Here is an 18,874-nt window from a genome sequence, read left to right on the forward strand (position 1 = left end):
AAAATCTGACAATGATCACTTAAGACAGTAGGTCTTAAACTTTTTTGGCTTGTGATACACTAAAACAGTGGTTTTTAAATTAGGTACTATTGTCCTCCTAGCACTGGAGGCAGGGTCCTGACTGTACAGTGACCATACACGAGAGTTGAGGTCACTGACAAAATTTCCATTTCCCCTATTAAAATGGGTAAGAAGAAACATTAGGTTTATTGGTTTCCAGATATGGAGAACAATGTACAGTAAGACCCTGCTTAATACTGCCTCGATTAACACTGATTTGATATAATGCAATCTGCTCGAAGCATAAAAAGATTCAAAATTTATGCTGATTCAAATTATTGTGGCATTTCAATTGATTTGTATTTAATACAATTATTTACGAAAACGAACCAATCAGCGAAAGGTGGCAATTTGTCGTAGCGCTCTACTTTCCTTAAATCAATGTTTTTTGATGCAATTTTGAAAAAAAAAAATATAACATTATGGATGCCATAGGCAATATCAACTTGGCTTGGCAAGAATTAACTGATAAATGCACGAACGGAGTGTGGAAGAAATTATGGCTGAAGATATCCAAGATTCTCAACGAGAAGAGTTTATCACTGTATTGTTAGGCTACCAAATTGTTAAATTAATCAATACAAGAGATGTAGACGAGCAGGATATTAGGAGTTACTAAAGGTTTCTACTGAGAGACTTACCAACAACGACCTTCAAGAACTGACAGAACAAAGAATTCGTGTAGAACTGGAAAATAGTGATTCTGAAAATGAAAAACCCAAAGAATTTATCTACAGATTTCCTTAGTAAAAGTTTAGTAACAATAACCAAAATTGTTAATCAAATTGGAGTGAATGATACAGATTTTGAAAAGAGTGCAAAAGCAAGACTAAGCATTTTGGATACAGTCTTGTGCTACTGACATTTGCTTAAGAAAAGAAGAAAGCAACAAATGAAACTACACGACTTTATAACAAAAAAAAAAAAAAAAAACAAGAATTTCAGAAGAGCCAGGAATTTGTGTGTGCCTGTGTTTGTGTGTTATTTAACATATATTATTATGCAAATTAGCATAAAAATAATTTAAAATTAAAGTAAAATCTGTTTATTTTTGGTCACGTGTTCCCCTTTCCCTAATTACTCTGTGTTAAAATGACCTCATTTAATGCTGTTTCATTTAGCGCTTTGTCGTCCAGGACCGTATCCCCCGCATTAAGCGGGATCATACTGTACATTAAGGTCACAAAGTGTGAGGTTTATAGAATTTTTTAAAGAATATTTCCAAGCCTTTCTCTCACAAGAGAAAACAGATTAGGGAACATTGGAGGTATGGATAGAGGGTGTTGGGTATCAGTTCATGGAACCAAGGAACAGTGGCTTGAAGAAGTTTGGGAATCAGTGCTGTAAAATATTTAAAATTTTCTGGCATATTTTGTGTACAAACTTCAAAATATATTAACATATTTTAAATTATAAACAGCTATACACAATAACTGTTTCCCTATATGTCTAAACTAGTTATTAGTTTTAATGTAAATGTAATAAATCTTTGTATGAATCAATTTTAAAATATACTTTCATAATATTCACGAAGTAAGTCATCATTTGAGATGCACAATTTGAGAACTAACTTAAGTTGATTGACAATGCAATGCTTTTGTATTTCATAAAAAATAATTGCTGATGAATGAAGGTTTCCTTATGTTTTATTCCTATAGAACTGTTGCCAGAATGAGTCTAACAGCATAATTTCTTCTTCATATCTATTTTATCTGAGTTATTTATCTCACAGGTAACAGAGATGTCAAACAAACAGTAAATGATTATCACATACATGCAGACAGATAGTGAAATATTTGGAAGGAGCTAATATGTCACTCTCATGGTGGCTATGTGGAATAGTCATTTAAAAAATTTTAAAATAACTTCAATATTGCTAAGTAACGACTAATCATTATTCATTAATCTACAGTATCTTTTACACATTTCCAGCAGTCACCCGACACTACAAAATCCGAAGTGCTTGGGATCTTGCAATTTTGGGTGACTGCTGAAAATGTGTAAAAGGTATTGTAGACTAGTGATTTAATAATTCCAGCTTTACGTATTGTCTGTGTCTAATCATTATTGTGTTATCAAGTGATTATAAAATTATGTAAATAAAAAAAATATTAGAGTGTTAAATATTTGAAAAATTAATATTTTTATGAACTAGTATATTCGTTAACTAGTATAGATGATGGCATATTGCAACAAGAAATCTCACTAAAAATTAAATATACTTGTTATGAAATATTAATTTTTTATTTTAGCTTTTATTTCAGTTTTTAATTTTAACCAATAATTTGTTTCGCATACAAATGAAGTACATATTATTATAAATATACAAAATATGAATTATAATCTTAAAAATTACATTCAATTAATTTTCATTCATTCTGTTTTTGATACAAATATTTTAGATAAATAATAATCTAGGTAAATAAACCTTAGTGAAGATACTCACAAACACCATGACCAGTTAAAATCCCAACAGACCTTTCTGCTTTCGATGATGTCCATTTTTAAATGGATGTCCATTTTTAAATGGATGAAAATGCTTAAGGAAAGCCTATTGGAATTTCAACCAGTCTTGAACTTTGTGAGTATCTTTATCAAATTTAACTAGTTGGTGCATTAGTAGATGAAACCTTAATATACATACTATAATCTTAAATCATACTGTGTTTAAAAAATGTACCTTGTTTGATTCGACGTATTTGGTTGACAGTTTCCTGGAGTATGGCACACTTGTCTGGTTTAATAGACAGGGAATTCATGTCAGAGGTGCTAGCAGAGATCAGCTCTGCTAGTTCTTCAATATAAATGTTTTCCTGTTCTCTACGACGCTTTTCATTAAGGCACTTATTTCTATAAAAAAATAATAATAATAATAATTCAATACATTTATACTTGAAGGAAGAGAAATATAATTCTTAGCACTTTCTCACTATTGAATTAATGAAGATTTTTATTTATTATTTATGAAATGCAGTAATTTAAACTAAATTATGCTAAAAGGGGCAAGGTTTAGTTTTTAATCATCAATAAGAAAAAAACCTTCCAAGATAAATATAAAGTATTATTTTTAAATTTATATTTATCTACAGTTATAACAAAATAATTTATATACAAATTACACAAGATTATTTCTACTTAATTACTTATTCTAGACAATTATTATGGAGGGAATTCTGATCAACAAAATAATCCTCTTTAGAGACAAATGGAATTGATTTAATTCCAATAATGTAGACAGATTTCTCAAATTTAAATATATATTTTTTTTTAAATCTATATTACTTAACATTCTATAATTACAAAAAAATCATCATTCCAAGCAAATATTTGTCAAGCTTGCGAGCCTGTAATTCTATTGGCAATTAAAATATCTTCAGTTTTAAACCTATAAAATCTGTTTTTGTCAGAAAGAAGCATATAATTAGATTACCCAATCTGTGATGTGACATCAAATATATTAAAAAAAAAAAAAAAAAAAAACACATTTAAGGATTGTACTGTACAGACAAATAAGATCTACAAGTTTTGAAAATGAAAATGAAGCAAATATTTACCTGAAAATGGTCTGTAAAACAGGTTGAAAACATTTGTAATTAAACTGTTTTTGCTGCATAGGATTTTGTGTAAAGTTTGAAAATAAAAATTTTTGAATTTCTGATGAAACTATCTCAACTTTCCAAACATTTCTCATTAATTAAAAAAAAAAAATTCACTGATAAATTACATTTGGAACAATGTTATTTTTTATCTGAGAAAATATTACAAGATACAGTATATCACCAATACTGTAGATCAGGGATATTAATTAAAAGATAAGTATTTCTTTTATTCAAATATTTTCTGTGTATCAATATTACTGAAAAATTCATTGAAAACAAGTTCAATTCCATCAATTTGGCAAAAGTGAACTACTTAAATAAACTAGAGTTTGTGTTTGTCAAAAACAACTTTCTAGATCAAAACCAAAATATTGACATAAAGCATCTCTCTCTCTCTCTCTCTCCATTTATATATATATACATATTTTAATTTCTATTATTACAGTTTACCATTAGTTTATCTTCATGTTCAAACATTTGAAGGATTTAAAACCAATGAAAACTTACTTTATTACACTTTACTCTTTTAATTAGAAAGGATGCAGGAAATGTTGTTATAAATAAATAATTCATTTTGTATCATAAATTTTCAAGTTTTTATTGAATTTCAGTTATTAAACTCTGATCATCTATTGACAACTGGCAATTGCATAAAGTTTACATTTCTAAGTAAGCTTTAAATACACCTTATGCAAGACAAATTTAAGTATATTGATTAACAAACATTATAAGTTCACAGGAAGTATTACTTTGAAAACTTGAATGTGGTCATAAACAACAAAAATGTATATTTTTTCCAAAATAAGCACTTTAATCATATTTGCTGTTGATTTTTCAAATATATAGTTGCTCCTTAAACATGTTAAATTATAAAAAGTCCACTGTTATCTTACAAGTTAATTTGTCTGTGCATATATTGTCTACTTGGACCTTGTTAAGTTTCTGATTATCAAAGAGAGGAGATCTTTAGTCAAAAAACAAAACATCTTTATTTTCACATGCTTTATGGCAAAAAGAATTAATTTGTTCTGTTTTTGAATTGGCAAATAAGGAAGAAAACACAAAACACTTGTTTAAAATTAAATAATATTTAAAACATTTAATTCGTGAAATAATGCTAATATGTATTGGATGTTAATTAGAAGGTAATGTCTAATGACTATAGCAGCATCAAATCAACTTTTACATGTGCAAGCACTAACAGTAAACTTTCTATACTTCAATAGATAGCTCAATTTCCAGCTGCTTTAGTTTATAATCCATAATGCAATTCTCATGAAAACTCTTACATGAAAAATTAAAAACATAAGTTTGCCAAGTTAAAATCCTTGCCAGTATGTTAATTATTATTTAAATATTTACAATTAAACTTACATTCTGTATTAATTTTCAACAAGAAAATGCAACCACAATTATTCAGTTAGAATAAGAGCTAGAAGCATTTTATAGTGCAAACTAATATTTTTTGGCTATTGCTTAGCAATCTTCAAGTTAAAAGAAAAGAAATACTAAATTAAAAGCCATTATTTCATTATTTAACGTATAAAATTGGAGATAAAAATCTGATCTAGTTTAATAGAAATGAATAAATAAAAACAAATAATAAAATGTGATTATGGAAATAAAAGATTTTTCTAGAAAACGTTTAAAATGTATACTTATTTGCAGGTTATAATGAAGTTGGAGATTAACTTAATGGATTCTCTATTGATTACAAATGTAAATATTTCAGGTCAAACACATTAAGCATTTAGTAAAACAGCTATAAAAACATTTTTTAGATGTCTGTATATTATTACCAAAATTACACTACAATATCATTTAGTGATGATAACAGAGCAGTGATGTTTATAAGTTCTTTTCGTTAGATATATAAAGCAAAACTGGGACTCTGTTTCAACAATTTCTGACATCAAGTGTATTTGCCTTGGCAAAGCACGATTCATAATTTCAGCAACTGTTTTCAGAATTCACTCATCAAATTAAAGACTATCTGCTCCATGTCAAAACATATTTGCCAATCAAGAACATGAAATACATCAATGTTTGTTTAATTTGTTTATATGTTAATATTGCAAACTAAACGTTCTTTCATTCATCTTTTCTCAAAATATATATATATATATATACTAAACTGTTACTTTATTCCATAACAACTATCCAATTTTTAATCTTATATTTACTGTGAAGTTTTAATTTAATTTGTTTTTTTTAAAGACATTATTAAGTCAAATGATCTTATATACAAATTAGCAAAAATATATTTAGACCCACTGATCCTTTCTCTGATTTTGCCATATATTTAAGGCAAACTTTGATTTATGTATTATAAAAATTCTATAATTAATTAATTTACAATATCTATTAATATATAAATATTCTGTATATACGGTACAAACTTATATATATTTATAATACTTAAAATTACAATTACAAATCTAAAAGTGTAATTTGTTAATTCTCTTATATTCCTCAATCAAAAAAACTTTTTAACAACAAAATAATAATTTTACATTTCTGTTAAAAGTTAAGTGTATGCATCTAATACTTTTATTGTATGATTAATTTTGATCATATTCAAGTTTCTATTATTATTATTACTCTTCCTTACTTCTTCGTATTTCATCCTTAATAGATATTTTGATTAGTTTTATATCAATCGTTTACATTGGCTGCATTAGCCAGAAGTCCGTCTCATAATTTTTATTTAATTCATTGCATTTCCTGTTTTCTGCCATTTGCCTTAGTTTTTAAAAAGTAGTTACGCTAAGTAATATGAAACATTTGTTACTACAAAATATGAAAAACACTGAAGTTATTTACTTGTCAAAAATACAATTTTTCCCCCCTTTAATATAACAACTCTCTGCCAAATTATTGTTAAAACAATATTTTTCTTGAGTAAATTTCATTTTACTCAAGAAGTTAGTTTTATAAATTGTTGTTCATTGGATACATCTCTGACCATAAAAAAAATATGATTTTAAAATCAAATAAAAATAAATTTTTTACGGTATGTTTACTATAAACAAACACACACAAAAACTAAAAAAAAAAAAAAAAAAAATCCAGTAGCAAAAGAAAACTTTAGTATGTAAACAAATATTTTCAACCATCTTAACCAGTCATCCTCAAGTTTTAAATACAATAAATTTGATAGAACATAATTGGAATTAATTTATTATACAGTCAAACCCATCTATAACGGAACCCCAAGGGACTGAACAACTCTTCCATAGTAGACAGGTTCCTGCTATATACAGGTTACCTACTACAGGTATCTTTTGATTAATGCGATTAATAAATTTCTCGATGTTACAGCGTATATCAAAATCGCATTAATCAAATACAGTGGTACCTCAGTACTCAACCAAACAATCACCGCTTACTTGAACAGATTTTCAGTTAATAATAAATATTTTTATTATAACTTAAATTTTTTCATTCATCTGTACAAAAGTTCTCAGATAAAAATGAGTAACCAGTTTAAAAATAAAATAAAACCTTACAGCTGCCTACTTTCGTCAAACAAAATTACACTGAATTCAGTTCATTTTTTTTTCATTAGTAAAAAAACACAAACTGTGTGTGGAACACAATCAGCAGCATGTTTTACAACCATTTCAAGTGGATAAAGTGTTTCAGCAATACGTGGCTGTGACACACTTAGATTTGTTGTAAATTTACGAGTTGTTATTTGTCAATCTTTAACAATTTCTTCCTACAATTTCTCTTCAACAACTTTTGGGGCTGTACGTTTTGTGTTCTTTAGTTTAAAATTTCCCAAACAAAACTTTCAAAACCACATTTGACATATTCTGAGTTTAGAAGCATCTTTCCCATAAACAGTACAAGTCTTTTTTACTGTTTGTATAGCATGATATCCTTTATGAAACTTAAAGAGCAAGCATAATAAAATTACTGTAATACAATAGTCATATTTTGCTATTCTGTATAGGGTATGTGTATTTTTTAACATTTTTATGATTTTTACATGCTAGGCTGTAAACTTCTTGTTAAATTGGTGATAAATCAGATAAAGATGATGATTTTTCTGTTATACAGCCAGAATTTCTTTTCCGTTTTCATGTGGGACAGATTCTGCTATTTAAGGTTAATTTACATTACTCTTTACAAAAAATTCAAGGAACTAAAGAAATTTTTCATTAATGACAGATTTTCACTATATACAGGTTCCATTATAGACAGGTTTGACTGTATTTAAAATCTGATAACCTATTAAGATGGTTGAAAACACTTGTTTACATATTAAAGTTACCTTTTACTGAATTTTTTTAGTTTTTCTGTGCTTTCTTATTTACTGCATCCAGCTATACACTGATTTGTTTACAAAACTTTTTAAGTAATTATTTATTATTTCACTCTAAAATTTCAGAAAATAAAAAAGCAATTAATTACATTTGTCTTCAGAGGTGTAGGAATTTCATGCATATGGAACAAAATGTAATAATGATTTGTGCCAATGTGTAAATATATAGCAAATGAATAAAAAATAATCCTAAAGATTGCTAATTAAAAAAAAAAAACCTTATAATTACTCAATGTTTTCATACAACTTTATATGAAATTATTATTATATCATGTAGCATTATAAATTGAATAATTGCAGTATAATACAATCATGAGAAATATCCCAATGTTTCTGGTCATATATTTTGATTTGCTATCCAAAGTATTATCTACCAACAACAGACAATGGCAGGTCAATAAAAGAAACAGACAATATTTTATTTAAGAAGAAAAGTCAAATAATTAGAAGAAACCAATTCAACTGAGAAATTAACAAAACATCAAGCTATTACAGATTTTTGAAACAGCTAGATTGAATACAAGAGTCAATATGAGAGAAGGTAAACTTTTCAAGTTTTATAACAGTGGCATTTATCTGTTTTTTTTTTTATTATTATAAATATTTGTTCTGTACTTTTTCAAATCTACTAATTCATTTCCTAATGTCACAGTGTATAAGATGAATATGTTAATATTTTTTCTTTATACAAGCTTTTAACAGAATGAATATTCAACAGTATACATGTACACACACCCACACAGTTAAATGTATTTATATTTATAATTAAAAAAAAATCTCGAAAGATCTGTATTAAATTTTCACGACTTTCAATAAAACATGTAGGATTGTTATTTTTATCTGTAAAATAGATTGTTTTGAATACATTTTATATTATAAATATTTGAAAAATTCAATTTTACAGATAAATTAATACATCTGTCTCTAAACAAAGAAATGGAAGCTATCCTTATCAAATATGCAAATATTTGAATATCTTCCATTGTTATCCAAGGTTCTTATTCTTGAACTAGAAAAAAATGACTCTCTAAAGAAATAAATAATAGCTCTGAATATATTATTTTATTGATATAGTCTTTCATTCCTAAATCAGAGCGTATTAAAAGAAACGTAAAAAATAATTCTACAGTTAGAAATTCACTAAATGGAAATCGGATGATCTTAATGGCCAAATTATAGAAGGTAAAAATGCCCAATGATAAAAGACAATTTTAGTGAGCATATTATCATGAATTCTAAAATCTGTATGTGTTACACATAAAAACAATGTTTTTACTTAATTAATACATAAACTTGTAATTCTATATGTAAGTGTAACAATAAATAACCAATACATAATTATGAAAAAATGAATTATAGTTTTGTTATGACTACAATTCAACTTTCAAATTATTTAGTAAAAATTTTCCTTTATGTATAAATTTATTACTACAATTACTGAATTGCCATTGCTAAACAAAATTCTTTGGATCTGTGAATGAACAAACACATGCCTTTGCATTTTCATTTGTTATTACGCAGCTGGAAAAATTGTTGAATGTTTTTTAAATACGTTTTTATATATATTCAATACTTTTAAATTCAAAAACTGATAATTAATAAAACTTTTATTTGTAAAACAAGTTAAAAAATTACCATAATATTGAAACTCGATAGGTGCCAGTTTTTCTTCTCTGCCTATTCATGGCTAACTTAATCTACTTCTAAACGAATGACCAGATGGATCCTAGTCATTAAAAGTAACTGAAGCAAAATAATGACCCTCAACACAATCTTTTGGTGCAAATACAGAGCTATCCACAAGACCCTTTCAATTTTATACATATTCAAAGAAGTCATTTATCATGTTAAGAAAATAAAAATTTTTTCTGTGCACATAAAAACTTGAAATTTATATATTTTTATATCTTCATTGATATTAAATAAATTCATATGATTAACAATTTAACAGTAACATATTTTCTTCAATATTGATATGATAAAATAAGTAGAATGTATGTAATTGAGAAATGAAGGAATAACTGTCTTTGCTGTTGAAGTCATTTAAAAAAACAAAAAGAAAAAATTATATCTGAAAGTACTTTTGAAAAAATACAAGTTCATTTTCTGACCAAAAAAAAAAAATTCAGTTCTTAATTGTAAAGTTTGATATGCATTTCCACATTCTTTGGTATTTGGCTAGATACATAGTTTCTGTGAGAAAAACAATCACTCAATATTTTTTACTATAATTAGACATATATGACAGTTTCCAGAGCTTTCTCATTACAAATATATTATTTTCAATAACTACATTTTGATGTGTTGAAATTGCCAAAACTTTTCCATTTAGCTAACATAATAACACAAAGTTTGTTTTGTTTTTTAAAAATTAGCTAAGAAACTGCAAACATCTATTAGAATCTAATTACAGAATGCAAAAGTATAAATTACAGATAATGGATTAATATATTAATTTCAAACTTTATATAATTGTTCTTCTCTATTCAAATAAGAGGCAGAATAAAGGAAAAAATGATTTAACACATTCTATTCTAAATTAGTTAAGAACTGTTATTTATACACATCAGTAAATGTAACATATACAGTATAAATTCTACAGTTTTATCTTTGAAACATTATTAATTACATGTATTTTATACATCTATTTATATCTTAGACTTATCAAAAATAATTTGTAGTTCTAATGACGAATTATTTGAACAGACTGTATTTGTACAGATGTTAACTTGTGCAAAACTTTAAATAAAACATAAAATACTTCAGAATTATTTTGAGCTCATTTCTGAAAAAACTTTCAAATATTTTGGAATAATAATATAATAGAGGAATTTTTTAAATATTTTAACAAGTTTCTTTTTCAGTAATTGTTTGGTAAAGATCTGCTAATCTACAATCCACAAAACTAATGTTGGATATCATTCTTGTCATATATTTTGTTGTCTAAATATTTACCAATGTAATATATGTACTTTTAGTTTTGAATACTCTCAAGGACAATAGCCTACTTCCCTTTTGTCATACTAAATGAGTAAACTTACAGGTTATCGTATTATTACTACTTTTTGAAATGCATGTCTTTTCAGTGTCATATCTGGTACTGTCTTGTGATTTATGCAACAAAATAGTTTCTCTTACCGTTTCGATATGACTGCATAATCTCATTTTTATCACACCCAAAGAGTTCAATAATGAAATTCTTAGACAAGAAAAGGCTAGTGAAGATGAAGGAAGTTATTTAAGTAATTAAAATGAATAATGCATTATTATTCAATAATAACTGTAATGACATTGATACCATTTCCAGGTGATTTAAAGAATTCAGAATTTAGGAAGATATTTCTGATTATCTAACATCTTATATGAGAGAGAAAAACAAGAAAAATATTTTTATATTTCATTGAGTGTGCTTCTTTGCATTACAGATGGACATTTTTATATGGTTATGAGATTATGAACGTGATTATTATTTCTTTTTTTTGGAAAAAATTTTTGTATTGCTTTGATTTTGGTCAAAATTTAAAAAGATGTATTTCATTGAATGAGTTCATTTTCTTACTCCTACTCTTCCGAAAAACACACGCATACAAAAAAAAGGCCAAGGGTCATATCCAACACTGTCTTGTGAAATTTGTCCAAGCAGGACATATTGAGGAGGGAAGGTTAACATTTATTTTGAAAAAAACATTCTTTAAAAAGAAACTATTTTCTAAAAAACATATCTTAAATACTTAAAATTTCAAAACTAAAGCTGTTGTTTTAGTGTTATTATTTTATTTTATTATAAAATCAACAATAAAACTATTGATCATATACTGTTCCAAAACTAATTTCATGTATGATTTTCAGATTAACTTTCCTTACCTGAAGGTATAGAACTTCATCAGAAATTCATAAATAAAAATCTCAAGAATACAACAGTATATATAAAACTGAAACTTTATTTGTTGTTTTTCATACAATTAAAGATTTAAAAATCAAATATTTAACTAACTATTTCAAATCCCAAAAGTAACTCGGCATTTTTTTTTTTAAATCAAACATTAAAGAGATGTTAATGGTATTGATATTAAAAATTTAGATACATAACTAATTCTTTTATTAAGAATTTCAATATACTTTCCATAATATAGGAACATTAAGGATTCAATTCAAATTTCAGCTGCACTAATTTTATAAAAATTATGATATATAACTAAATAGTTACAAACAAAACAAATGTGTATGCATTATGTATGCTACAGAAACGGTTTTCTGAAGATTATCAACTAAACTGTATCTTTTCTTTTTAAATAAAAGAATACATTGTAATCTTTCTTCTCTGAATGCAATAACTATATAATCACATTTATTTAAAAATTATCTTGACAATTGAATTGCTTCCTTATAAATATATTATTATTTCTTCACTAAATTTTTAGATATTTTAAAATTTATGTCAAATAAGATTTGCAAGTATCTATTAATAAGAGAGATACAGTACTCGTATACATGCTTTACCATAACCAGATATCAATCGTGAAGTTATCAGAGAGTATTAGCAATAAGTAATACAATGCTATTATTAAATATACTATTGTACAATTATTAAATATTTATGATATTTATTTCTAGTTTAAGATGTTTGTAAATTAAAAACTCAGAATTTCCTTAGGTTTAATGTGTTTCAAAATAAAATTAACAATTAATATTTTGTAAAACTGAAAATTATAACTAACGATAAACACTAATCCTAGAATTCAATGTTTTTCACAGATCAGTGTTAATAAAGATGAAAATCAACTATTAATTATTTTATAAACTCTTCTGGCTTATAAAATAATTCATAATTAATACATGTATATGTGTATATAAGTCTATTCATGCATTTTTTTTTCGTTTAAGTCAAAATTTTCATTTGAACTTACAGTTGAGACTGTGGTTTACTTTCTGACTTCCTCCGCTTCTTGACTACATTAGAGACTACACTCATCTTAACCTACACCTTGCAGTTAATTTCATACAGGCTGAGCCTAAAAAAAGTACAAAGGTATAATTAAATAATAAATCTTGACATATTTCAAATGAATTTCATTAAAAGGTTTAAATATTTTTAATCTAATCACACATTTCTGATATAAATAAAAATGTTTTTGAACCTATGAGATAGAATATTTAACTTTTTGTTTTCAATGTTTCTTAGAAACACATTATAACCAACTTAATATTGGAAGACAGTAAACAACTTTGTGAGGAAAGGAAAAAACAAAATCCATAATAATCCTATAACCAGTTTTATGAATAAAGCTAACAAATAATACTACTGGAAACAATAATAAATCCTTACATATTCTACAATACAGTAGAGAGTCGTTAATCTGAACCCCGGTAATCCGAATGATTTTCAGTCGGACTGTGTCATGCTGAATCGAACGTTTTTGATACTAGATTTACTTCTGAAGTATAATTTTCATGTTTTTATATTCTTCAATATATTTATTTTGTTTGTACAAAATGCAGAAATAATTTTTAACGATACAATAGCCTCGATTATTATTATAAAAATTTTCGGAAGGCTTAAAATTGACGAAAATTCGACACAAAGCGACACACAATGAAGAAAAATTTGAACATCGGACAGGTTAATATATTTTTTCGTACATAATCGGTTATCCGAACAAATCACTAATCCGAACAACCTGAGTCCCCAATTGATTCGGATTAACGACTCTACTGTATTTTGATAGAACAACAGAAGTTAACTCCAACAAACAAGTCAAAAACTTTAATAAGTTATTTTAGAATTTAGAAAATATTCCATATTCTCTCCATTACTCATAATTTTTTTAACAAAAACAAATATGTAACACCTTATCAGCAATTATACAGAAGTATTATAATTAAGTTACGTTTAACTCGGTTATTAACTTTAAAAAAAAAATCATAGTATAATATTAAATTTAAGTGACTTTAGGATCATAAATGTAAAAGTCTAATAAATTTATATAATAAAATATTCATTCTGATTACATTTATGTTTAACTTTCTGTAAGGTATCATTTTTGGTTAATGTCTAAACTTCAGAAAGAGATTATTACTGAGGCATCGAAGATAATTTGTAATATTTTTCAATATTCATGATCTTAAAATATTACACATTTATAATATTAAAAATTATTTTTAGCAAAATATGGAAATTTTCAATATAACTAAATAAAATAAGAAACTGAATTAAAAATGTACTGCGACTCTAACGATTTATAAAACTAAAAAGTCACGAACGTAATTATAAAGTAAATAAACCGACGACAATTTCCCATTTTAAATAATCTAACTATTAAATAGTGACTACCAATGGATATATGTAATTTCAAAAAAATTCAAGAAATCATCCTTTCGAACTAAGAATTGTTAACATTCTTATTCAAAAAATTACATTCTATTAAAATGTTGTTACAACTTTTATATTCAAAATTGGAAAAAAAAGTACTTTTACTTTTCTTTACAGCAGGTAATTTTGGAACTATGTTAAATATTACGATATTTGTTTATTGAAACTATAAATTAAAGCATTCATATTTTTAGAAAGCATGTTTTTGTAACTGTTCGGTTTCATTTGTAATTTCAATTCGTTTAGTTTACAATGAAATCTACATAAATTTATAGAAAAGAAACTCAGAAAACATTTTATAACAATATAAAACACGATAATGCTTTTCCTTTTGGTGCAAGGAATGTATAGTTTTAAATTTTAAATTGGAAAAAAAAATCATTTTGTGCAAAATTATACATTAAAGAATCTTCCCTAATAGGTTATAGAACAAAATCTATCAAAAATATTGCTAATTATAGAAAATGGCAACAGTTTCTCTCTAATTTCAAATATTATGGAAAATGCATCATGCTTGAAGTACAGAAGGCATGATTAAAAAATGTTTAGAAAGCTTAGGTAATAAAATATGAAGATGAGAATTCATTTATTGTTGGTAATTTATTGCAGACGCATAAAATGAAATTTTTAAAAACTTTTTATATTAATGTAGTCTGAAGTACTTATATATACAAACATAGCCCAAATCTCATTAAAATTAACCATAATATAAAGAAAAACTGTTAAACTGCTTTATATTTAATACAACAAAACATCTATACACCTTCAACAAAGTTACTCCACAGATATAATTGTAAAGGTTGTACTTAATATTTATGAAAGTAATTTTAAAATCCTACAATACTGCCCCCAGATAATAATTAAACATAGACAGGAAGTTATTGTAAATAAAATAACCATATTTCAAAATTGTTTAAAAGCATGGTCTAAATTAACATAAATTATATATCTTACTATTAAATAGTGAATTTGCTGCAATTTTCTTACATATAATAGACTAATAAATCTTTTAATATAATTATACTGTTAAATTAAAACTTCGTTGATCATCAACAAGAAAAAGGACATCTATAGCTGTAGATTATGTAGTTTTTTTCCCCCAATTTGAAAATTACATTACTATTAATATAAATTAAAATATCTGAAAATTAAAATTGCAGTTTGTGAGAATAGAGATATTAATTGCTGCTGCTAAACTTAATTTTTTTAAATAAAACACACAAATACATTTAAAAAATTCATACTTGTAATTACAAAGCGCACACACTAAAAGAAATTTCCGTTTATAGTATTATGAAAGATGCAATCAAAATTGGAGATTCATTTCCTGAATTTTCATGTGTAAACATGTCTTATACGTATAAAATGTTTTATATATAAATAAATCTAAGATATATGTGTGCGGAAGTGATGTAAATAAGGTGTTTTGAGCGTCTCGCACTAATTAAAATTCTGAAACAAACATATAAATACCCGTGCCCAATATTCTAAATTGTAAAAATTTATTAACATATCTCAGATCTTCAAATATATAGAGCAGTTTTAAAGAGCAACTTCTGTGAAAAATATTTATTTTATTTATTACATTATTAATTTTTCTTGTATGTTAAGTTAGAATCTATTTAATACAATATAATAGCAATTTATTAATAAAATTAATATTTATGTTTTTTATTACTTCTTTGCAATATTCATTTACTAAACAGAAATACAGTGTTAACATAACCTTTAAATAATACTGAAGTGTATCACATATTTTTCTTAAGCAAAGATATTAAAAGAAAGAGGTTCTGTTGTTATACAATATGTTATCGATAAATAGCAAGCATAGTGGGAGTTTTGATGACATCTGGGATATAGATAACACACACACACAATTATATAAAATTATTGATTCTTATATTTATCATCATGCATTAACAAAATCTAAAGCAAAAGAACTGATGATTTTATTGTAAAACATATCCAGAAGCAAAATGAAATTAAATAGATAAAAATTTTGATGTTATTATGTACAGATGTCAGAGTTACGTGACTTTATACATAAATTCATGCAAGTAATTTTTGGCCCAATATATTTAATCAATGAAAATTCATGTTTATTACCTAAATTTTTATTAAATCAATCTCAAAATAGCACATTTGTATTACTTTAAATACAAGTTGTAATACTTTGTGACTAAGATATAAAAATTATTTTTCTACAGCTTTAATATTTAAGATAATAAATACAGAATTTGGTAAATCAAAGCAATAAATCAATATATATATATATAAAACAAAATCTCAACTATTTTATAGACTAAATATGGAGACAACATTCGCGCACATTTAAAAGTAAAGACATCATCCATAATATTACAACTCACTAAAAAAATATAAATAAATAAATTATACGATACGGTAAGTGTAAATATATTTGTTTTTGAATCCAGAACGATTAAAATACACGCAGACCATTAAACTTCACGGAAGGATCTAAATATTTACTCAAATTTAAACGTTCAAAAAATAAAAAATAAAATAAAATAAATAAATAAAAATTTACATTATTTGTACTAAATTAAAATGCAAAAACCAAAAGCAGTATTCTTGAAAATAATTTAACAGCTTTCCTTTACAATTCTTGAAATACTTGACAATGCAAAAGGTCATTGAAATGAAAAAAATAAATTTAAAAAAAAATGGCACCAGAAAATGAATGTAGTCTGTAATTTAAAGAGAAAGAAGTGAAAATTCTGTACAATACTCAAAATCAGCACCACAATACCCCAAATACCATTCGAAAAACACGGGACAGCGTATAGGAAAGTTGGAAAAAATAAAAAAAGAAGAAAGAGTAAGAGAGAGAGAGAGGGGGAGGCAGATTTCTGCATGCATCTAAATATTGATCAAATGCCTTCTTACATAACCGAAACGATCTCTGCCATCGGTTAAACATCAGAACAAACACACGTATACTTAAATATAGAGCCTGTCTGCACCGTATCATTCAGCTATCGAAAAGGCTGTATATACAAAATTCGTACCGCAACACTTCATGTTTATGCATGAGGCATAACACATGCTGGATAAAAATGGACATTAGTGTGACGGTGGCGTGACGTAAGAGTCGACGAGGTTAGAAGTGCGTCGGACACGTCGACGACGCCTTCTAACTCGCGATACTTAACCGATTTGTTGCAAAAGTTTGTGGGAAAACACGTAATTGCGACAGTGTGCGAGACGAAGATGGCGTACGTCACGATATTTGCCATCCGATTGGCCGACGAGTCGTCCCCCTACCTGCTTTACATTTACGCGTATCCAGCTTTATAAATCGAAACGTTCGAAAGTCTACGGGACGTTTTACGACTTTCGGACTCCGGCTTACATCGTTTAATTATCAATTGTCGACCGCTTACCTGACGTAAACATCGTCCTCTTCGGCTTATCCATCGCAACCACCGCAAAACTCAAAATGGAGTTGCAACCAGCCACACGTACCAGGACTAACTAATGCATCGACGCAGGAACGTTGAACCGAACACTTCCTGTCTCGTTTGATGGCGCGAGCGCTTTTAAATATCGTCCGCTTTGATTATATTAATCCGTAATCGGTCGGATAAAAATTATTTGGGGGTCTCGGCCGCATGTCGGAACGTATGACGCACGTTCGACGAACATCGGTTCGTCACTTCACTTCAAGGACTTTCGGTGGCGGGTCACGTGGATACGCAGCACGAGGTTAGTGGCCTGCGCGTGCTACTGTAGGCGTGGATCAGCTGGACCCAATGCGTAGCACCAACGACATGTAGTTTTTTAAACATTCTAGGTATTTCCATGCCGAGTAACGACGATAAACGCTAACCAGATGAGACCGATCGATACGTAAAACACACCGAATACGGAATTTGTAAAGTAAATGTCAACTTGCTATATCTGCATGGCAATATATATAAATATTATACGTTCGCCTCCGTCCTTATTCGACATTCTTTACATTCTTATGGGGTGTCTTTACTTGCTTTCTATTGTGTTTTCTGGAATTTTTCTTTTCGATTGTCGTCCCCCCCTTGTCTGTTGTTCCAGCAGTTTTGTATATCCTCCATAAGGTGTATGCAGTTATTTCACCGACGCCGTCGAGAATTTGTTCCTCTGTGGTTCCGGGCACAGTGGTAAATCGTCCATAAGAATTACGGCATTAAACTTAAATTTAAGAGAAGTGCAAGACAATCATCCCGCAGGAATCAATAACAGTTATGATTTTTAATAACTGTGGCTCACAAAGTTTCGGAAGCCAGAAACAAATATTTTGCTTTAATAGTAAACATTAAAAAGGAAAAAGTAAATTTAAAAAAATATGTTTCTTACTGAAGTAACCGTAATAAGTCAACTTATTAGTTTCTTTTTTCATTGCATTGGTCATTAATACTGAAATGTTTTAATAATTTAGCAACCTATATCTTGAAAGGTAGTGTATATACTTAATTTAAAAGTTCTGCGTATTTATCTAAATTTTGTTTTTAATTTATT

At 26.9% G+C, this 18,874-nt stretch overlaps 1 protein-coding gene across 12 annotated transcripts in view; it reads right to left on the bottom strand.

Annotated features, from left to right (window-relative positions):
* The window catches only part of tai (taiman), a 286,233-nt gene that overhangs the window by 59,478 nt on the left and 207,881 nt on the right, over positions 1-18,874 (bottom strand). For 10 of the 12 annotated variants that reach the window (XM_067262741.1, XM_067262740.1, XM_067262739.1 and 7 more), the window contains 2 exons: positions 12,897-13,001; positions 2,741-2,910 (listed from right to left, as the gene is read on the bottom strand). In XM_067262741.1, the coding sequence (XP_067118842.1) occupies positions 2,741-2,910; positions 12,897-12,961 (235 nt within the window). In that variant the 5' untranslated portion in view covers positions 12,962-13,001. Of the gene's footprint in view, positions 1-2,740; positions 2,911-12,896; positions 13,002-17,388; positions 17,733-17,763; positions 18,508-18,874 lie in introns of those variants that run through there. The other 2 variants (XM_067262733.1, XM_067262736.1) reach the window with 2 other exon arrangements.

The sequence above is a fragment of the Centruroides vittatus genome, unplaced genomic scaffold, assembly GCF_030686945.1.
Source record: "Centruroides vittatus isolate TY-2023 unplaced genomic scaffold, ASM3068694v2 contig_1507, whole genome shotgun sequence".
Lineage (NCBI taxonomy): Eukaryota > Metazoa > Arthropoda > Arachnida > Scorpiones > Buthidae > Centruroides > Centruroides vittatus.